Raw genomic sequence first — 23,020 nt, forward strand, 5'->3', positions numbered from 1 at the left:
GTGACCAGTGAAACCCTCTAATTTTGCAACTTTGCATTGATGTCTGCTGTGTCGGTGCTGCTGGTTTTTAACATGCTGGTCTTATGCATCTGTTGACAATATCAAAGCAAACCTGTGGGATTTGGGAAATCCAGTTTTAAAAAAAAAAAAAAAGAATGAGTCCTCCAGACCATGGGCCTTGGCAAATCTGGAAAGTGCAATTTGTGTTGCTGCCAATTGTACAAGAGCCACAGATCGGGTTAGTGCTACTAACATGGCACTTCGCCCAATACAAAAGCAGCTTGTAATGATCACCATGATTTACATAAACGATTACAGATTAACTTTGGGACCATTGGTTTATGCAGAGTCGCTGCATAATTTAGAAATGCTCAGCACCATCGAGTTAATTGGCCACAAAGGAGTGGTTTATTTTACGTGAGTACCAGTCTAATGCGTATTCAGTTTATGCAGTATATATATGCAAAAGTGGGAATTTTGTTTTTAGCAATTAGACAACAGTTCGGTTCAAGGAAATTCATGTCTCCCTGGGCCTGGATTGTTACACATTTTTAGTTCACATACATGATGCTGAAGTAAACAGTAACATTACAGTAATAAAGCTACTGCAGTGTTTGGAATATTTAAAGTAATAACTTGTAGACCTGAAGCACTTAAATTTTAATTCATATCACAATGTATATACTTTAATCAATTTGTCCGGCCATAAATATTTCCCCCCCTCCCCTCATTCCTTCACTGTTGGTTTCTGATACTTTTTCATCTGAGTTAGAAAGTTGTGTGTTTAAGCTCACGCCATGAGTTCATCTAGACTGGTACACCACTTCGACACTGATCAAAAGCTGCATTGTCCGAGATACCATCCTTCAGATGAAACTAAACTGTGACCTCACCTGCCTCTTCCTCTAGTTTGGGTGGAGGGTAGAGATCCTCCCCAAGGCTCTATTCGAGGAAGAGGAGGGCATTCCCCAGTGTCCCTTTACCAACACCACCGAAAACAGATGAACTGGTTATTCACCTGCCTGTGGGACAGTGTTGTGGGGAAAAATGGTTGCTGTGTTTGCCCACATAATGGTCACTATATTTGAGTAATTTGGTGTTTAAGTGAGATGTTTGAGACACAAGACACTATCTGAATCCTCCATGCTTGGTTTCGAAGATAGGTGACAATGTCAGTCATGTTGCCCAATACTGCCTGCATTGTCCTCCCTCATGCCTCCCAGAGCTTCCGCTTCCCCTTCCACTTCCCCTTTACAACTGGACTAGGATTCAATCCAACCTCAAATCTGAGGCCTCGGCTATACAATTCTAAAAGTTGCCAGGGAGTTGTTTAAAGTTTTTTAAGCACTTTTAGGGGGGAAAATTGGGTCGCGTCTGTCTTGTTTTACACACTTTGTATAAAACTAATAAATTGCAGGACAACGGAGTATTATAGTTTAACTCTTTTATTAAGCATTAGGTCTGTGATCTTACTCCTACAGCACTAGTGGGGGAAAGCCTGGCATTAGGACCCCTAGCCTGGGTCTTCAAAACAATAGTAGTCCTTACAGATGCCTGCAGGCCAATGACAACTCAGCATGTGATCACATGTGTATATAATAGGTATTCCTTACAGATGCCTGCAGGCCAATGATAATTCAATATGCAAATGTTACAGCATCCCCTTTGGGGTGCTAACTTCGCCGGGGCGCTACTTTTAACGTCCTGAAAATATTAGCGCCCCCCGTGCAGGAAATTGAATGGTAGCGCCCCAAGCAGGAGGTGGGGCGCTACTGGAAGCGCTCCCCCTTTCTTTTGGGGCACTACCATTCAATATCGCGGCACTACGTGCAACAGCGTCATGAGCGTCGGCACGTAGCGCCGCGGTATTACAGGCCTCCCTCCCCTGATTAAAGGGGAGGGGCCTAGCGCAGCATGCACCTTCTGGACACCAGGGAGCGGGGTGACCGATTAAGGCTGCCACCCCCAGGAAGAGGCAAAAGGGGGCAGGTGCTGGCAGGCGGCCCAAAAAAATGGCCGCCCAGCACCTGCCCTTTAATTTGCGCCACTGCAGCCGCAAACACAGCACCCTGACCCTGTCAGACATAGCGTCTGGCGGTAGGTCAGGGGGCGCAAGCAAAGTTTGCAGGCGGGGCGCTGCGCAAGGCGATGACTTCATCGCCCGCGGGGCGCTACCGGCTCCCGCCGCTGCTAACCTCCCGCTGAATTTCGCGGGAGGCATCAGCGGTGCCACACCCGGGCGCTGGGTGCTTTGCGCCACGTTAATGCCTCCTCGGGAAACTGTTGAACCTCCGTCGCCTCCAGTCCAGATCCAAGGTCATCCCATCCTCTGTCGTCAAATTACAGTATGCAGACGACGCTTGCGTCTATGCACACTTGGAGGTCGAACTCCAAATCATCGTCAACACCTTCACCAAAGCGTACGAGAGCATGGACCTTGCACTAAACATCCGTAAGACAACGGTCATCTACCAACCTGCCCCCGCCACACAGTACTGCCCCCTGATTATCAAAATCCACGACGAGGCCTTGGACAACGTGGACCACTTTCCATACCTTGGGAGCCTACTATCAACAAGGGCAGACGTCGATGACTAAGTCCAACACCGCCTTCAGTGTGCCAGTGCAGCCTTTGGTCGCCTGATGAAGTGTTTTTGAAGACCAGGACCTCAAACCCAGCACCAAGCTCATGGTCTACAGAGCAGTAGTGATACCCGCCCTCCTGTATGCCTCAGAGACATGGACCATGTACACTAGGCACCTCAAAGTACTGGAGAGGTACCACCAATGCTGCCTCTGCAAGATCCTGCAAATCCATTGGCAGGATAGGCGCACCAACGTCGGTGTTCTCGCTCAGGCCAACATCCCCAGCATCGAAGCTTTGACCATGCTCGATCAGCTCTGATGGACGGGTCACATCGTCCACATGCCTGATACGAGACTCCCAAAACAAGCGCTCTACTTGGAACTCCGACACGGCAAGAGAGCCCCAGGTGGGCGGAGGAAACACTTCAAGGACACCCTCAAAGCCTCCTTGGAAAAAGTGCAACATCCCCTCTGACACCTGGGAATCCCTGGCCCAAGACCGCACAAAGTGGAGGAGAAGCATCCGGGAAGGCACCACCCGGAGCAAGCGGAAGCTCAGCACAAGGAGCGCACGTCAACCCAAGCACCTCACCTACCCGCCCCTTCAACCACCGTCTGCCCCACCTGTGACAGAGTGTAAGTCCCGCATTGGACTCCTCAGTCACCTGAGAATTCGTTTTTAATGTGGAAGCAAGTCATCCTCGGTTCTGAGGGACTGCCCAAGAAGAAGACACATACCTAATCTTCCCCCCCCCCCCCCTCCCCCCTGTCCTCAGTGTTCCTATACCCCAGGACTTTTCTCCCACTCCAACCATCATCCATGGGTACTCCCTTTTCCCACTGTTCTCAAACCCTACAGCTACCCCTCTCAGTTCTCTCAGACCCTCGCCCCTCCTACCTTATTCCTACGTCCAATGCTCCTGGACTCCCTGACCACCTTCACTTATATCACTACCAATTGATATGCCCCATCCCACTCCAAGGTATTACTACATGCAGTTCCCACAACTTGTTTCTGACCTACCTGCAACCTGTAACATCTCTCCTACTATCTTCTGAGTTCTAGCTTAAAAAGGTAAAAAATAAAACTAAACAGCTAAATGGATGTTTACAGCCACTAATGCACAGTTTGCATGCAAAAAGAGAGAATTTGAGTGAAAATATGAATAAAGTTCCTACAGTATTAAGTTAAATTGCATTTTTATTACAGTGACCAATAATCATTGGCCCTGATTCCAAATTATACATTATATTGCACAATTGTATCCTGCAACTTAACCATGAGCAACACCATGGGAGATTTGCTAATGTGTTTTAAAAAAATTGCCCTTCTTTTGAAAATGAAGGATAGATTGAAGATGGCAGGGAATATATGCCAGTTTGCAATTCAGTGAGTAGCAGGAGTGGAGATGGTGGGAACAATAGGATTTGGCAGCTCTAAGGGGATGTTGGGCTTGGGTAGCACGGAGAGGTTGCTCTGGGCTTAATATAATTGGGACAGAACTGGTCGAGCTTGAAAACAGGACTGGGCGTGTCATCAAGTTTAGAACTATGTTGTGATCTGCAGTTTCGTATTGCCAGAAGGGAGATTACAGGTTTGGGAGAACTTGGAGTTGCATTGTGCTAAAACGGGATTGTGTACTCTAGAAACACTAGTGAGGAGAAAGGTTCCTGGGTTTCAGGTGAGATGGTGTAGTTTGGTAGCAGTGGGTGGGTTACCGAGTGTACAAGTGTTGGAAGGGTTCGTGGGATGCAAGAAAACGGAGGGAATTCACAGTGTCCGAGTCCTGAGGAGAGAGGCTTTGGAATTGAAAATGTTGGGGCAGTCTGTGTATTGGGAAGACAGGCCTGCTAGATGTGGGAGCAGTGGAGGCTGTTTCCAGGTATGGGAGCATTTGGGGGCGTGGGGAGATTGTGGGGGAGGTTCAAGCACTTTGTGCAATATTGGAGGATCTGGATGTGAGAGTAACGTGAGTGATGTGATATCTGGGAACAGTGGAGGAGGCCCATAGGAGCACTGGGAGAGTGTAAGGATCTAAATTGGCAGCTGATCAAGGAGTGTGGAAGTACTGGGGAGCAGATCCCAGGGACGGGAGAGAGGAATCCTGAAGCATGGGGATGGGGGGGGCGGGGTTTGTGTTAAGGGGGGTGGCAGATTGTAGTCACAATGTGGGAGGCGGCTAAGAGAATGTGAATTGACCTCTCCCAGGATCTTCAGAGTCCCTGCTATGTTTGGAGTGCTGACCGTACCCTCCACCCAGAGCCCAAGAAACAGGCCTATGCTGAGTTCCTGACTGTTAGCCAGTAACCAGCTTTAAAAAGTGAAAAGCATGCGCTGTACTTTTAGCATATTTGGTTACCTCAATGGTGGGTAAATCCAAGTTGGCAAGTGGACTATAAGTGCAGGAAGCAGTTCGAAGTCACATAGTCAGGAACTTGGCATGGGCAGGGTTCTTTGAGAGTAGGGGTGGGGTGGATTGGCAGCAGGCCCAAGCATACAGGCATGGGTAGTCGATCTGGAAAGAGATGGGAGTGATATCGTTGAGAGGTGGGGGAAAGGCACTAACAATTTGGTGGGAGCAGCAAGAGAGGCTTGGGGCAGTAGGAGGCGGCATGAAAAAAGCCCTGAATTTTAGTGACCTTGGGTAGGAGGCACTGCGGAGAATAGTGCCACCTATCTTGGAGGCAGGAGAACAGTGAGGTATGTGTAACAGGAAAGTTTTAGCATGCCAGACATGATCAGAAAGTGTTACAGTAAGCTAGTATTACACTTTCAGGAAGTATGTGATGCATGCAGTGCTTTTAGTATATTATAGATATTTGCAGCTGTCCCCTGTCATTGCTCGTGGTAAATCGGAGCTGAGGTGAGGTCCTGGATTTTGGAATAACTGCGGTGGTGTTTGGGAACAGTGGTTGGAGGGCACTGCTGTAACCTGGCATCACTGGAAAAGGAGAATGTGGAATTTTGAGAACTGTGGAGGTGGAATCTCAGAAATAGGGATGGAATTTGGGTTTTGACTTGCTTCCTGATGAAAGAGAGTGGAAGGGAATGGATCTGACCGCACTTGATGAGGCTGGGGAAGAACTGGCAGGACAGGTTTCTAACTTTTTAAGATATCTCTGCAAACATTAAATATGCCGATTGCTTCCTCTAATTCTATATCTCCATCTCTTGCTCTCTTCTCCACCCTTCCCCCACAAGCATGTGTACAGGTGGTGATTAGAGGATTTCTGTCTGCTTATAAATTTCAACTCTTGTGTTCTTTATCAGAGTGTTGTTTGTCTGAGCAATTCATAATAGAAAACAGCATTTATTTTTATTCGCTTATGGGATGTGGGCGTCACTGGCAAGGCCAGCATTTATTGCCCATCCCTAGTTGCCCTTGAGAAGGTGGTGGTGAGCCGCCGCCTTGAAATGCTGCAGTCCGTGTGGTGAAAGTACTCCCACAGTGCTGTTAGGGAGGGAGTTCCAGGATTTTGACCCAGCGACGATGGAGGATCGGCGATATACTTCTAAGTCAGGATGGTGTGTGACTTGGAGGGGAACTTGGAGGTGGTGGTGTTCCCATGCGCCTGCTGCCCTTGTCCTTCTAGGCGGAAGAGGTCGCGGGTTTGGGAGGTGCTGCCGAAGAATCCTTGGCGAGTTGCTGCAGTGCATCTTGTAGATGGTACGCACTGCAGCCACGGTACACCGGTGGTGGAGGGAGTGAATGTTTAAGGTGGTGGATGGGGTGCCAATCAAATGGGCTGCTTTGTCCTGGATGGTGTTGAGCTTCTTGTGGTGTTGCAGCTGCACTCATCCAGGCAAGTGGAGAGTAATAAACAAAACAAATATAATGATAGATATATCCAGCTCCTGGGCATACTGACTGCCAGAATTTGTATTTATATTACAAACATCTGAACTATCTGTAAAAGGCAATTATTGGAAATTCAATGCTTCTAACTCATTGTTTAAATTTATTTTTTCCTTGTGCATCATTATTCACCTTTTTGATCCCAAGATTTGTTAAGTGTTGAATTTGTGTGCACACTATTGCGTTGTGAAGTTATGGATTATTTTACGCCTTCTAGTGATTCTATATGGGGAAAAAAGTTATTTAATTTGAAAACTGCAGTTGTAAAATAATTCCTCTGCCCCTCTGTGGATGAGGCAAGTAAGACTGATAACGTTCCTTCCTCCCCATTGCATATTTTTATTCACTAAGAGTAAGTTGAAAAATTGCTATGAAAAATAATGAATACCTCGAGTTCAATTCAGCATTAAATCGACCCGGCGTACTCTCTTATGAATGGCTGCTTATTTGAAGTAAGGGACTGACCTTCATTTGAATAGTGTAAGTGTATAGTTAAGTGAATTGGTTAGGATAATGCCGACATACTCTTTTCCCACAATTTCTAAAACTTATAAAATTCTGACAGGACTGGACAGACTAGATGCAGGAAGGATGTTCCCGATGGTCGGGGGTCCAGAACCAGGGATCACAGTCTAAGGATAAGGGGTAGGCCATTTAGGACAGAAATGAGGAGGAATTTCTTCACCCAGAGAGTGGTGAACCTGTGGCATTCTCTACCACAGAAGGCAGTAGAGACCAATTCATTAAATATATTCAAGAAGGAGTTGGATATATTTCTTAAGGCTAAAGGGATCAAGGGGTATGGGGAGAAAGCAGGGACAGGGTACTGAATTTGGATGATCAGCCATGATCGCATTGAACGGCGGAGCAGGCTTGAGGGGCCGAACGGCCTACTCCTGCTCCTATCTTCTATGTTTCTATTTGTCAAGAAACATCAAAATTTGAGCTGATTAACACTTAAATGCCTGGGTAAGAAAATAATGTGTTTCATAAATGTAAAACAATAAAATACATTCTCTTCAAATCTCCGTGTGCCCTGTGTTAGTTATTTATGTGCTCTAGCTCAATAAGAAACTTCAAGATTTTGCATATCTCCTTCCTGTGTTTTGTAACGATGTTCCTGCCCCATATAGCTAGCTTCAGTTTTTAATCTTATCATCTGCATCAAACGTTAAAGCTACTTGGAACACAGTCCCAGTGGAGTTTGGTTCCATGCAGTAGCTATTTGTAAAGCATGGAGGACCACCCAGCTTAGATAACTTTTTAAAGAGGCAATGTTTGAATGTGTTTACTCCATTTGGCAATAGAATATCTGTTTGACTGTAATTCAACCTTCTTCTTGTACAAAGAATGAGGAAGCTTGTGAAAAATATAGGTAATTCAGCACTTAGACTTGTTGAGCAGTATTTTGGGTTTAAGGGTATAAAGGAGAAAATTTCCAGAAAAACTGCCACATTCTTCTAGAAATCACTGGGAACTGGAGAAAGGCAGATGTTTCTCTTATTTTTAAGCAACAGTGACCTAGGAAACTGCAGACCAGTGAATGTGTTGTCCATGGTGGGTAAAGTTAAGCATACTCTTATTAAAGATAAAGATCATGGCATATCTTGATAGAAACAAAATAATAAAAGGTAGCCATTTTAGCTTGCTGATTTTCTTTGAGGGTGTGACAAAGGAACTTGATGGGGGTAAGGAAGTGGGTGTGGTGTATTTGGATTTCAGTAAGGCCTTTGATACAGTTCTTCTGGAAAGGCTGGTGTTGAAAATAAAGAAGGTGGGATTCAGTGGAAATATTTTGCAATGGATACGTAACTGGTTGACCAGTAGAACCCAAAGGGCTGTGATACAGGGATTGTAACCGGCCTGGGAGAATGTCACCAGTGGGCTTTCACAGAGGTCTGCTTTAGGACCTCTTATTTAAGATCTTCAGAAATGATTTGAAGCTAGGAGTCACAAGCACAGTGACTAAATTGCAGGTGATGCAAACCTAATGAAGGTGGTAGACTCCAATGCTGAACAGGATAAACTACATGAACATTTGAATATACTTGTGAATTAGACAGATAGGTAGCAGATGAAATTCAATGTAGAGAAATACAAAGTTCACTTGGAAACAAAATCCAGGAAGGGACTATTATTGAATGAAAAGAAAATAATGTGCATGGAAAATGAAAGAAATCTGGGAGCCGTGCCGTACTGAGTCATGGGGGGGAAAAATTGGGTGGTGCACTAACGTCGCGAAAAAGTTAGCGCCCCTCCACCAGAAATTCAGTAGTAGCGCCACAAGCAGGAGGCGGGGCGCGACTGGAAGCGCTCACCTCCCTCTAGGGGCACTACAACTGAAGATCGTAGCGCTACGTGCAACAGCGCCACGCGCGTCGGCATGTAGTGCCGTGTCATTGCAGGCCTTTTCCCCTGACTAAAGAGGAGGGGCCTAGCGCTGCACACACTAGGGCCCTGCTGGGCCACCGGGGAGCGGGGTGCCGTGAAACATAGAAACACAAAAGATAGGAGCAGGAGTAGGCCATTCGGCCCTTCGAGCCTGCTCCGCCATTCAATGAGATCATGGCTGATCATCCAAGTTCAGTACCCTGTCCCTGCCTTCTCCCCATATCCCTTGATCCCTTTAGCCTTAAGAAATATATCCAACTCTTTCTTGAATATATTTAATGAACTGGCCTCTACCGCCCTCTGTGGCAGAGAATTCCACAGGTTCACCACTCTCTGGGTGAAGAAATTCCTCCTCATTTCAGTCCTAAATGGCTTACCCCTTATCCTTAGACTATGACTCCTGGTTCTGGACTCCCCAGCCATCAGAAACATCCTGCATCTAGTCTCTCCAGGCCTGACAGAATTTTATAGGTTTTGATGAGATCCCCTCTCAATCTTCTAAACTCCAGTGAGTATAAGCCCAATCGACACAATCTCTCCTCATACGTCATTCCTGCCATCCCAGGCATCAGCCTGGTGAATCTTCGCTGCACTCCTTCCATGGCAAGAACGTCCTACCTCAGGTAAGGCGACCAAAACTGCACACAGTACTCCAGGTGCGGTCTCACCAAGGCCCTGTACAACTGTAGCAAGACATCCTTGTTCCTGTACTCGAATCCTCTTGCTACGAAGGCCAACATACCATTTGCCGCCTTAACCGCCTGCTGCACCTGCATGCTTACCTTCAGCGACTGGTGCACAAGAACACCCAGGTCTTTTTGCACTTCCCCTTCTCCCAATCTATTGCCATTCAAATAATAATCTGCCTCCCTGTTTTTGCCACCAAAGTGGATAACCTCACATTTATCCACATTATAGTGCATTTGCCATTTTTCTGCCCAATCACCCAACCTGTCCAAATCGTACTGGAGTTTCACGACATCCTCCTCACAGCTTACCCTCCCACCCAGCTTTGTGTTGTCTGCAAATTTGGAGATATTACATCCAATTCCCTCGTCCAGATCATTAATATATATTGTGAACAGCTGGGGTCCTAGGACCGATCCTTGCGGTACCCCACTAGTCACTGCCTGCCACTCGGAAAACGACCCATTTATTCCAACTCTTTGCTTTCTGTCCGCCAACCAGTTCTCTATCCAAGTCAATACCTTGCCCCCAGTCCCATGTGCCTTAATTTTGCACGCTAATCTCTTATGTGGGACCTTATCAAAAGCCTTCTGAAAGTCCAAATACACCACATCCACTGGTTCTCCCTTATCTATTTTACCAGTTACATCCTCAAAAAATTCCAGTAGATTAGTCAAGCATGATTTACCTTTTGTAAATCCATGTTGACTTTGTCCGATCCTGTCACTGCTTTCCAAGTGCTCTGCTATTACATCTTTTATAATAGACTCTAGCATTTTCCCCACTACCGATGTCAGGCTCCCCGCTTTTTCTCTACCACCTTTTTTGAACAGTGGGGTAACATTAGCTACCCTCCAATCCATGGGTACTGTTCCAGAGTCTATCGAGTTGTGGAAGATGACCAGCAATGCATCTACTATTTCTAGGGCCACTTCCTTAAGTACCCTGGGATGTAGATTTATCAGGCCCTGGGGATTTATCGGCCTTCAGTCCCATCAATATTCCTAACACCATTTCCCTACAAATACTGATTTCTTTCAGTTCCACCCTTTCATCAGACCCTATGTTCCCCAGCATCTCTGGGAGGTTATTTGTGTCCTCCTTTGTGAAGACAGAACCAAAGTATGAATTTAGTTGGTCTGCCATTTCTTTGTTTCCCATTATAAATTCCCCTGATTCTGACTGCAAGGGACCTACGCTTGACTTCACCAATCTTTTTCTCTTCACATATCTATAAAAGCTTTTACAGTCAGTTTTTATGTTCCCTGCTAGCTTACTCTCATATTCTATTTTCCCTTTCTTAATTAATCCCTTTGTCCTCCTTTGTTGAATCCTAAACTGCTCCCAATCCTCAGGATTATTGCTTTTTCTGGCCAATTTATATGTCGTCTCCTTGGATCTTATGCTATCCCTAATTTCCCTTGTTAGCCACAGTTGAGTCACCTTTTTTGTTTTATTTTTATGCCAAACTGGGATGAACAAATTCTGTAGTTCATCCATTCGGTCTTTGAATGTTTGCCATTGCCTATCCACTGTCAACCCTTTGAGTGCCATCCCCCAATCAATCCTACCCAACTCGCTCCTCAGACCATCGTAGTTTCCTTTATTTAAATTGAGGACCCTTGTCTCTGAGTCAACTACTTCATTCTCCATCTTAATGAAGAATTCGATCATATTATGATCGCTCCGACCCAAGGGGCCTCGTACAACAAGATTGCTAATTAATCCTTTCTCGTTACATAATACCCAGTCAAAGATGGCCTGATCTCTGGTTGGTTCCTCGACATATTGGTCCAGGAAACCGTCCCGTAAACACTCCAGGAATTCCTCCTCCACAGTATTGTTACTAATTTGGTTGGCCCAATCTATATGTAGATTAAAGTCACCCATGATGACTGCTGTGCCCTTATTGCACGCTTCTTTAATTTCCCTTTTAATGCCATCCCCAACCTCCGCCTTACTGTTTGGAGGTCTATATACCACTCCCACTAATGTTTTTTTCCCCTTAATATTTCTCAATTCTACCCATACAGATTCCACATCATCAGAGCTAATATCCTTCATTACAATTGTATTAATCCCTTCTTTAACCAGTAATGCTACCCCCACCTCCCTTTCCTTTTTGCCTATCTTTCCTGAATATCAAATACCCCTGGATGTTGAGTTCCCAGCCTTGGCCATCCTTGGGCCACGTTTCCGTAATCCCAACCAAATCATATGCGTTTACCTCTATTTGCGCAGCCAATTCGTCCACCTTATTACAAATGCTCCTTGCATTAAGACACAAAGGCCTAGAAATTCAGTGGCCTGCGCCACCAGTTTGCGCCCAAAGAGGGCTTTTGCGCCACTGTGCAAACCTACCGCGATATTTAGCGGGGCGCTAATGGCGGCGTTAGCCATTAGCGCTGCGCCGCCACTGATGACGTCATCGGTGTGCGCAGCGCCCCGCTATTGCCCCGCTGGCCATATTTGGTTGCTGCCACCTCCCCCGCGCCGGCCGCAAACAGCGACCGGTACACGGGGCCTACCTGTGCCGGTAGTGGGGCGATTTAAGGTGGAGGTGCGGCCGGCCGCTTTTTCGGCGGCCGCCTGCCCGCACCTCCTTCCCCAGCCTCCTACACCGCCCCCCCGCGGCATTGCCGGCTGTTTCCAGAGAGCCCGGCACTTCTCCTTGGTGCCGGGCTCATTTGCCGGCACTCGCGAGCGGGGATCGCGCTGTTGCAGGCACCTCCCCCTTAAGAATTAGAGGAAGGCCTGCAGTACCGCAGGCTGCCATGCCGCAGCGGGTGGCGCTGCGGCACTTTACACGCCGATATTCAGTTTCAGCGCCCCAAGCGGGACGCCGAAACCCTTGTTTAGCGGCCGGCTTCAACTTGGGGCGCTGAAACTGAATTTCCCGCTGGCGCAAGTGGCTCCGCGCGCAGCAGTAATTCCGGCGCCCAGGCGAGCTGGGCGCCCCTAACTGAATTTCTAGGCCAAAGGCCTAGAAATTCGGTTGGTAGCGCCTAAAGAGCCCGAGAATTGGGGCGTTACCCAAATTTCGGGCGGGCGCAGTGAAGATAGCGCCACCTCCCATATTGAGTATCCTTTTAGCGCCGGCGCTAACTCTTTGTGCGCGCCCGCGGGCACAGGCAGATCATGACGTCATTTCAGTGTGCAACGTCTTTTTGGCGCCCCGGACCGGATATTCGGTGGCACCCGCAACCTTTCCGCCTGGCACTATTAGTGACAGTTGGATGGAGCGTTCCCAGGCCCTTCTCGGACTCTGGGGGCGCTATTTAAAGGGGACAGCACTGGTATAAAAGCTGCAGCCATTTGGGCTGGCCATTCTGATTGTTGCTGGAGAGAGTTGCTGACCTTCTGTTGGACAGTAATTTTCTCATTGAGCTTTCGGAGGCACTGGCACTGGCAGCTTGAGGGCCCGGCTCCCGTGCTGGTGATGCAGCATCTGAAAGCAGGGAGGTGAAAGAGTGGCTTTAGCAAAAGGATAGCTTGGCAGCAAGGGATGCCAGATTGCGGCAAGGCTATGACATGGGTCCACAGTGAGAAAGCATGCTGGCGGGGGGAACAAGTGGAAGGAGACAGTTGTAAAAGGTGAGAACCTTACCATCGCTGTCGACAATGGGGTCGGAAGCTGCAGTGGTTACAGGACCACTCCGACGTCCTCCAAGAACCTGGTGGACTCCTCGAGATCCGTGAGAGTGACCACTTGTGGAGGTCCTCCACCGGTGCGAAGCTGGTCTTTGCCAATCCTCGCCAGCTTGGACTGCAGGGGAAAGGAGGCCCTGATGACCTGAGTGATCATCTCATGCCCCCCATGGTGGAAGAGCCCTTACATGACGCCTTGAGTCAAATGTGCATGTGTGTGCCCAGAAAGGGCCGTGGCTGCTTGCTGGCAGATGACCAATGGGGCACAGGCCACCCTGTAGCCACAAAGTCAGGTGCAAATGAAGGGATGCAGAAGTTTGCAGAAACAACACCCACCCTCACGACCCGAGTGAGGTCGTTGAATTTCTTTCTGCATTGGACAGGGCTCCTGGTCACCATGCTGCTGGAGTTGACCCTCTGGCATACATCCCTCCAAGCTCGTCGGTAGTCCTTATGATTCGGCCTCCTGCCATTGTCTGGGTAGAGAACATCTCGCCGGCGCTCCACTGCGGCCACCAATTGCTCCAGAGCCTCATTGGTGAAGCGCTCTGCTCTCTGTCTCACCTTCTCCATCTGGTCCAAGTTTTTAGCGCCAGAGAAGGGCCTGCGCCGATTCTGAGGCCTGCAAGGCGCAGAGTGTGGATACTGAAGCTGACTGACCCACCCCTTTTAGAGCTGGCCGGCGCCTGGAAGTCTCGTGGTCATCGGCAATTGAGAGCACCTGCGCTGCGCCCGTGCGCTCCGATATTGGGTTGCACCGGAAGTTTAGCGCCTTAGGAGTCCCGTGTAACGCCTGAATTCGCGCCTCAATCACCTTTAGGGGCGATGCAACCCAATATCGCGCCAGGTGGCGATAAGTTGCGTCTGGCTATAAACTTTGCGCTGCGCCGATTCTAACGCCCCAAGCGGGGCTATACCCAATTTCTAGGCCAAAGCCTTCAGGCTTGTTTTTTTAACGCTCTTAGACCTATTAGAATTATTATTTACTGTGGCCATGTTTGATTTAAACCGTTGATTTCTCTGACTGCCACTTTTGTTTTTCTCCTTCCTATCTTTTGCTTTTATCCCTGTTTTCCTTTCCTCTGTCTCCCTGCTCAGGTTCCCAACCCCCTGCCATTTTAGTTTAAACCCCCCCGAACAGTGCTAGCAAACCTCCCCGCAAGGATATTTGTCCTGTTCTGGTTCAGGTGCAACCCGTCCGACTTGTACAAGTCCCACCTTCCCCAGAAGCAGGCCCAGTGATCCAGGAAACTAAAGCCCTCCCTCCTGCACCAACTCTTTAGCCACGCATTCATCTGCTCTATCCTCCTATTCCTATACTCACTAGCACGTGGCACCAAGAGTAATCCAGAGATTACAACCTTTGAGGTCCTGCTCTTTAATCTGCTACCTAGCTCCCTAAATTCTTGTTGCAGGACCTCATCCCTCTTTCTACCCATGTCATTGGTCCCAATGTGAACCACGACCTCTGACTGTTCACCCTCCCCCTTTAGAATGCCCTGCAGCCGTTCAGTGACATCCTTGACCCTGGCACCAGGGAGGCAACAAACCATCCTGGAGTCACGTCTATGGCCACAGAAACGCCTATCTGTTCCCCTTACGATGGAATCCCCTACCACTATTGCTCTCCCACTCTTTTTCCTCCCTTCCTGAGCAGAAGCACCCCTGGTGCCAGGAAGTTGGCTGCTCTGCCTGATGGTCACCCATTTCCCTTCTGCCTGATGGTCACCCATTTCCCTTCTGCCTGAAAACAACCTGGCACTCGAGGAGCGCCGGGGCTGCGCGACCACGGCCAGCAACCCGAGGGGAAAAAAAGGGGAAGGGGGCAGCTGCTGGCAGTTGACCAAAAATAAAGGCTGCCCAACACCTGCCCCTTTTACTAGTGCGGCCGCTGCTGCAACAACGCCCCCTGATCCTGTTGAACATATCTTCCGGCGATAGATCAGGGGGCGCAAGCAAGTTTGCGGCCGGGGCGCTATGCACGGCGCTAACGAGAGGTGCAAATCAACCCAATTTTTCTCCCATGGAGTCATGGTTGACAATAAATTGAACCTATCTCAACAATGCTTGGTGGCAGGGAGTGAGGCAAATCAGATGTTGGGGTGTATTTAAAGGTCAGTATTGAGCCGAAATAGTGAGGTAAACCTACCACTTCAAAAATCATTGGTGCGGCTGCATTTGGAATACTGTGTACAGTTCTGGTCGCCACAGTACAGAAAAGGATATTGCAGCTATTGAAAGGATACAAGAGAACAATCAGAATGATTGAGGGGATGGAGTGATTAGAATATGAGGCGCAATTATGTAAATGGAGCATATTCTCACTGGAAAAGTGAAGGCTGAGAGATGATAAAATTGCTGTTTTTAGGATTCCAAAGGGACTAGATAATTTTGACAAAAAGAAGCTATTTCACCTTATCCAAAACATTAGAACCAGAGGAGACAGCCTGCGCTTGAAGAGGGGTAAATTAAAACTAATCTTCAGAAACGTTATTGTATTGAGCGAATGGTCAATCTCTGGAACAGGCTCCCTGGGGAGATGGTGGAAGCAGAGTGTTGATTCATTCAAATGCAAATTAGATTGTTTTTCAGATAATATTTTGAGTTGCAGCCTATGAGTAATTTGAGACATGACATATGGTAAGTGTAGCGTGCTTGGGAGGAACAGGTGACTTTGGACCTATGGTTCCCATGGAACTTTCCTCGCCTCGTGTCTGGGTCTGTTGTAGACTAATTGATAGAGATTGATTGCTATGATTAGTCAACTCCATTATTTTATCATCCGACTGCCAGAATGGTAGCAGGCAAACTAGATGAACCTTGTTTTTTTCCTATCCCAATGCCTACCCAATTCAAAGATTACCATTCTACTGACTAGGAGTCAAATACTATTCTGTATTGGGGCTGAAATTGTGGTTCTCCGTGACAGCGTACTCTGAGTGCGCCATCGTAATCCATTTGAAGGGCCCGGAAGTTCTGTATTTCCACTTGCGCATGCGCGAAATCCGAAACTTGGGATTTGTCGAGGTACGCCTGACAGATCATCTGACCTGCGTGGAAACTCAGCCCAACTCTGCGCCAGCAATTCTATTTGCCCAACAACTGCCCAGCAATTGCCCACGCAACTCTTACGGCTGGTAAAAACAGGCTTAGGGCCTGCTTTCAGTAGCGTAAGGATATATATAAGCCTTAATTTAAACATTTAAAAATTCAAATAATGCACATACACTTTAAATGAGTTTATGCAAATATTAGCCCGGATTAAAATGTTTTAAAATTATTTATCAAAAAATGAGATTTTTATTGAGGTTGGTGCAATGAAGGGACTTATAAATTACTGATTTGAAATTTTATTCATATTTATTAGAATTGTGTAAATTGTAGAATTATTTGGGGATTCCGTTGCATATCATTGGGGGATTCCCTTCATAAATGATTGCAATGGAATTCTACTTTGTCATTGGAGGACCGGGCCCACGTGATCCCAGGAATGCTTCCGAACCGCCTGCGTCCCAGGGATCTGTGGACCTTTACGCTGCCTTACACCTGGAGGCCCGAGACCGCAAATCTATGCAGCCTGGGTGCCTGGAGGTAGGTTCGTTAATGTTTCGCGGGTCAGAGGTAATCCTCCGACCGTAATTTCTATCCTTTTTTTTAATAGCTCATTACATATTTATGTCAACATTCTGAGCAATGCGAGGAATTTTCTGGCAATGTGCGACTACTAAACTCACTTTTTTTACTGGGAACTGCATCAGACACAATTGCTGTAGTAAAGCAAGGTTCTGGCTGTGTTACCAAACATCATAGGCTAGAAATTGCAGTCAAAGGCGTACCTCTGGAGTACGCCTCTGACCCGCGAATCAATTATGAAAGTACCTGCTAGCGGCCAGGCGAAAAGTTGTGGACTCGGGCCTCGAAGCGGAGAGCAGCATAATGGCCAACGGATCCCAGGGACACAGATGGTGCGGAAGCATTCCTGGGATCATGTAGGCCTTGCCCTCCAATGACAAAGGAGAATTCCATTTTAATCATTTATGAAGGGAAGCCCCTAATATGCAATGGAATCCCGAAATGTAAAAATTATACAATTAACAGAATTGGAATTTTAATCATAATTACCTTCATTCCACCAAACTCAATAAAAATAATTTTTTTTGATAATTTCATACATCATTAAATTTCGTGGACCCCCGCGGATGGCCCGTCAACGCGTACGTTGACAGGCCGCAAGTTCCGGATTTCGCGCAAGCAGAAATTCCAAACTTATGGGGCATTTGAAAGGGAATACGACGGCATACTCTGAGAGTATGCCGTCACAGACACCGCAATTACTGGGCCATTGTTTCGCATTTATTTTTAATCCTTGGCCCACACACATGTTCTTTGAACATAGCATTCATAATGGCGCACATAGAAAACATTTATTTTTTGGCAATCTGAATTGTTAGACCGTAATTTGTGTTTTAAAATGAATACTTGGAAACTCTGGAAAAGTTACAAATTGGTTTTAAAAATAAAACCGAAGTTACACAGCTAACTAATCTCATATATGGAAAAGTAGGATCTTTCACCCCTCACTATTAATGCATTTTCTACCTGTGTTCTCTAATGTAGGTGCAAGTACAGAAAACTGCAGGACAGTAGCGAGCCAGAGCGGGGCGCTTATGCGTGTCAGACTGGGAAGTCGATTTGTGGAGCAAGTGGAGGAAGCTGGATCCATTCAGTCTTGTAGAGACGCCTGCTGCCGGAAATGCCACTGTAATGTTGCATGGCTACTGGAGGGCAAGTGTTACCTTTTGGATTGCAGACGGCAAGGAAACTGTCAGCTAAACCGAACAGGCAGATCGGACTCTATCCTAATGTTTATTCATAAACTTCCTACTTGTGGGGATTCACAGAGTCCTGTGCACAGAATTTTAAAAGAAAATTTTCATTACAAAGACGTGCCTAGGACTCCTGATCTGACCAGAATTGACAGAACTCCAGTTAAAGGCCAATTACCTGGCAATTCATTGGCAGCAAAGCAAAATAAAATATTTTCCAGGACAAGACGTGAGGCATCTGCACCATCTGGTATTCCTGTGAAGGTGCAACAAATTGGTGAAGAATCTACTTCTAAACAGACGCAAACCACACAGCCTATCGGTGGCAACAAGGAGTTAAGTCCATCTGGAAATGAAGAACAGCAAAGCACTAAACATTTAAAACCGCAACAGTATACAGAAAATAACCCACAGACCTCTCGGCAAAGCCTTAAGGAAAATAATGATACTGTGAATGACCAAGATACGAAACAGTATCAGGAGAGAAACTTGGGGGAGATACAGATTCTACCTCCAGAGGTAAATCTTGAAATTTTTAAAGGAACCTTCCCATCTGAACGAATGCTTAACTAAAAATGATAGGCGCAGATATATTTTTCTTCAGAGTTTGTTATGTGGTTATATTCTTCATTTGAATGTGTTTACATTAAGAAGCGATTGGTGGCATACCATGTTAGTGCATCAATGAATGTGTCAGATGGCCACTGATTCTTCACTTGGTGAATTCTCAGTGAGGGCATTGGAATAAGTGCAGGTTGGGTGATTCATCACAATGGAATATCACTGTACAAGTCACCTTGGCCCACTCTGTTTACATACAACCACTGCAGCGTTGGAAGTGGCCTAGAAGAAGGTTGCCCTCATGACTATGAGGAGTAATATTTTGGTATAATTCTTATCAAAATATAGAATACCATTTCCCATTAACATTTTGACTAAGAAGGATTTTTGACCAAAAATTGCCAAAGTTTTGGTGTGTATATTTTCCTTACATTTTGGAAAAATGGAAACCTCAATTGCAGCTTAAAGAAACTGTCTACCTTAAATTGCTGTAAATGTACTGTTAATGATCTAACACATAAAAATGCTGAGTTGTGCTCTACCTGCCATATTGAAGTTGCCATTTTCAATGTGAGAGACTGAGGCAATTGCAGTTATAATGTACAGGAAACTTTGTGCTATCCGGCACCGACGGGACCGAGCTGTTGCCGTCCCATCAAAACTGCTGGACAAACCAGCGCTAATGTTGAAACATACGGAGATTTTGAGCTCCGTATCTGGCAACAGCTTCTAAACAGTTGGCCGTACCTTGCAAGCATCTCTGTAGCTTAGCAACAGATTCAGCGAGACCTTGCAGAGCTTGACTGTTGAGGAAAAAAGCAACGAAAAGAAAAAAAACCTAACGAAACGGCTCCTGATTTTTGCCGGTGGCTCGAGCATTCCGGACAGTTAACCTCCGGATAAACCAAAGTTTCCTGTAGCCCAAGCATTGGGTTGTGAACTCTGGACATATTCCGGGAGGTTTCATCATATGACCTCCAACCAACCTGCCCAGTCGAACATTCATTTTTTTCCCCATTTCCAATATTTTTATGACTAATAAACTAAGTTTTCAAAGAAAACTAAACAAAATCGCACGGTTTAAAAAAAAAAAAAAAAATGTCCCTATGATTTTTCTCCCTGGTCCAGGAGATTAATCTTTGATTCCTGGAGACCCCAAGATAATCCTGGAGGGTTGGCAAACTTATCTGAGCATGTGGTACGTACATGCTAGCCTCACTGTTACATCTGCCACTTAACCTTACCTGGGTAAAGGATGGAGGGAGTAGGGTGAGCTGGAATTGGTCTGTTCTGCTTTATCACTTTAAAATAAATTCAAGAAAATTAGATGTATAAAGTATGTAAAATGATGCAGCAGATTAAAATAAAGCATAATCTTTACTTCGCGCATTCTCTACATATAATTATCCTTTAAACCTAATGACAGGCTATGCTATATACCGAATTATTGACTTTAAAATGTTATTTTCTATTTTTTTTAGTGCTCAGTGGCAGATCACTGAGCATAGTCGAGCGTTGGTGAGATAGTTTATGTCAAAAGATATTGAGCCTCATAGTATAAAGCTCCATTAATCTGACATTCGGATATATTTGGTTACTTAACACTCAACGGTTGGGATTGTTTATTAAAGGCCAGGTTCTCATGACGTGCTAAATGAAGGTTCCTCCTGTTGCAAAATATGTTGCTGATTTGTTTCTAAAGCTTTACTTCACAAAAAGAGTTTTTATCTCATTTCAAATTCATGAAGAAATTGTCTGAAGTAACTACTTCTAATATGAGGTGTGGAGAGGAATGCTCTGCAAGACATACTAAGTACAGGAAACTCATTTTTTTAAATCCGGCACCGACAGGACCGGCGTGGTGCCGGTTGATCCAAAAAGTCTGGATTACAGAGAGGTATACTTACCAAGGTACGAGAGCCCTGGTTACACAGCCACAGGTGCAGGAGTCCCGGTTACACGGCCATAGATCCAGGAGTCCCTGTTACACGGACATAGATCCAGGAGTCTCTGTTGCACGGCCACAGGTGCAGGAACCCCGGTTACACGGCCATAGATCCAGGAGTCCCTGTTGCACAGCCACAGGTGCAGGAACCCCGATTACACGGCCATAGATCCAGGAGTCCCGGTTACACGGCCATAGATCCAGGAGTCCCTGTTACACGGCCATAGATCCAGGAGTCTCTGTTACACGGCCATAGATCCAGGAGTCTCTGTTGCACGGCCACAGGTGCAGGAATCCCGGTTACACGGCCATAGATCCAGGAGTCCCTGTTGCACGGCCACAGGTGCAGGAACCCCGGTTACACGGCCACAGATCCAGGAGTCCCTGTTGCACGGCCACAGGTGCAGGAACCCCGGTTACACAGCCATAGATCCAGGAGTCCCTGTTGCACGGCCACAGGTGCAGGAACCCCGGTTACACGGCCATAGATCCAGGAGTCCCTGTTGCACGGCCACAGGTGCAGGAACCCCGGTTACACGGCCATAGATCCAGGAGTCTCTGTTGCACGGCCATAGGTGCAGGAACCCCGGTTACACGGCCATAGATCCAGGAGTCCCTGTTACACGGCCATAGATCCAGGAGTCTCTGTTGCACGGCCACAGGTGCAGGAACCCCGGTTACACGGCCATAGATCCAGGAGTCCCTGTTACACGGCCATAGATCCAGGAGTCTCTGTTGCACGGCCACAGGTGCAGGAACCCCGGTTACACGGCCATAGATCCAGGAGTCCCTGTTACACGGCCATAGATCCAGGAGTCCCTGTTGCACGGCCGCAGGTGCAGGAACCCCGGTTACACGGCCATAGATCCAGGAGTCCCTGTTGCACGGCCGCAGGTGCAGGAACCCCGGTTACACGGCCACTAATATATAGTAAAACTTACCTGAACCTACTCCTGAATTTTGCCGGTTAAGAGAGATTTCTGGATGTTAGGTGCCGGTTAAAAAAGAGTTTCCTGCAGTATCTGGCACCGAGTTACGAGGCTGTACATCAGTTGAGTGTTTGATCCTAAATGCTTTATGAATGTCAGCAGAGCACCAAGATTGAAGGAGAATGGTAATGTAGGGTATAGTACTCAAAGCAAAGTACTTCCTCCTGTTGACCAAAACTAAGATTTTTAAACAAATCTCCTACCAATTTGGAGAAGTATTAGTTGCTGGCTGGTGCAAAATCCCTGAGGAGGTCTGACATCTTGCATGTGATGAGCTATCGATTTTCACTTGACTTACCACAGCAATGACTGAATAACTAAGCGGGTGAATTGAGTTAGGCAAACAATCTATCCTCTGGATCATCCAAAAAAAGGAAAGATACTGATCTCTCTACTTTTTATTCCACCACTCTGCTACATTTTTTCCTTGTCAGCTGAACATGAATCTTTACTTAGCACATTCGCTATAGTAGTTATCCTTTAAACTTAATGACAAGCTATGCTCTATACTGAATTATTGACTTAAAATGATATTTTAAATTTTTTTTTAGGGCTAAGTGGCAGGTGCACTGAGCATCGTTGAGTGTTGGAGGGATAGTTTATGTCAAAAGATATTAAACCTCATTGTAAAATGCTGTGTGTAGCACTGGGTAGCGTGTAATTAAGAGTTGTTTTTAGTCGTGGATTAACTGAATGGATTGCACCTTTTCACAATTATTTCCCAACAAAATCAGTATATTAAAATCTGTGTTGGTTAATGCAGCCCCACTGTAATTTTCCTCCACAGATTTTACATTAATTAACCAACATTTGCTCTTTTAAACTGTTTCTGGCCCATATCAAACTATGAAGTAACGAGTATTATTTTTTATCTTCTGTCGATTTTAAATGATCAAACTCAACTCTACTACGTGGGAGGAAGGGGTTTTGCTTCATGGGGCACTGGCACCAGCACTGGGGAAAGAGAGCTGTTCCGTTGGGATGGGCTCCACTTCAACCAGGCTGGGACCAGTGTCCTGGCGAACCAAATAACTAGGGCAGTAGACAGGGCTTTAAGCTAATGAATGAGGATTCACGAAAGAGTAAATTTAAAAGCAGTGAGAAATGTCAAGGCTGTAGAGCAGAGTAGAGTTTTGGGTAAAAATAAGCAGAGTGGGTCAGGAAGGGACTGGGAGAGTAACAAATGTAATTTTTTAAAAATTCGTTCTCGGGATGTGGGTGTCGCTGGCAATGCCAGCCTTTATTGCACATCCCTAATTGTCCTTGAGAAGGTGGTGGTGAGCCGCCGCCTTGAACCGCTGCATTCTGTGTGGTGAAGGTACTCCCACAGTGCTGTTAGGGAGGGAGTTCCAGGATTTTGACCCTGCGACGATGAAGGAGCGGCAATATACTTCTAAGTCAGGATGGTGTGTGACTTGGAGGTGGTGGTGTTCCCGTGCACCTGCTGCCCTTGTCCTTCTAGGTGGAAGAGGCCGTGGGTTATAAAAACAGATAGCAAGAGTTTCTACAGCTATATAAAAAGAAAAAGGG

General features: G+C 46.5%; 1 protein-coding gene across 2 annotated transcripts in view; it reads left to right on the plus strand.

The window, feature by feature from the left end:
- Positions 1–23,020, plus strand: part of LOC147103192 (dyslexia-associated protein KIAA0319-like protein) — a 123,303-nt gene that overhangs the window by 24,270 nt on the left and 76,013 nt on the right. For both annotated transcript variants that reach the window (XM_085962584.1, XM_085962585.1), the window contains exon 3: positions 17,787–18,514. In XM_085962584.1, coding sequence (XP_085818710.1) covers positions 17,787–18,514 — 728 coding nt within the window. The remainder of the gene's footprint in view (positions 1–17,786; positions 18,515–23,020) is intronic.

This window comes from Somniosus microcephalus, chromosome 20, assembly GCF_052327205.1.
Source record: "Somniosus microcephalus isolate GS21.2 chromosome 20, FLI_Smic_1.0, whole genome shotgun sequence".
Taxonomy (NCBI): Eukaryota; Metazoa; Chordata; class Chondrichthyes; order Squaliformes; family Somniosidae; genus Somniosus; species Somniosus microcephalus.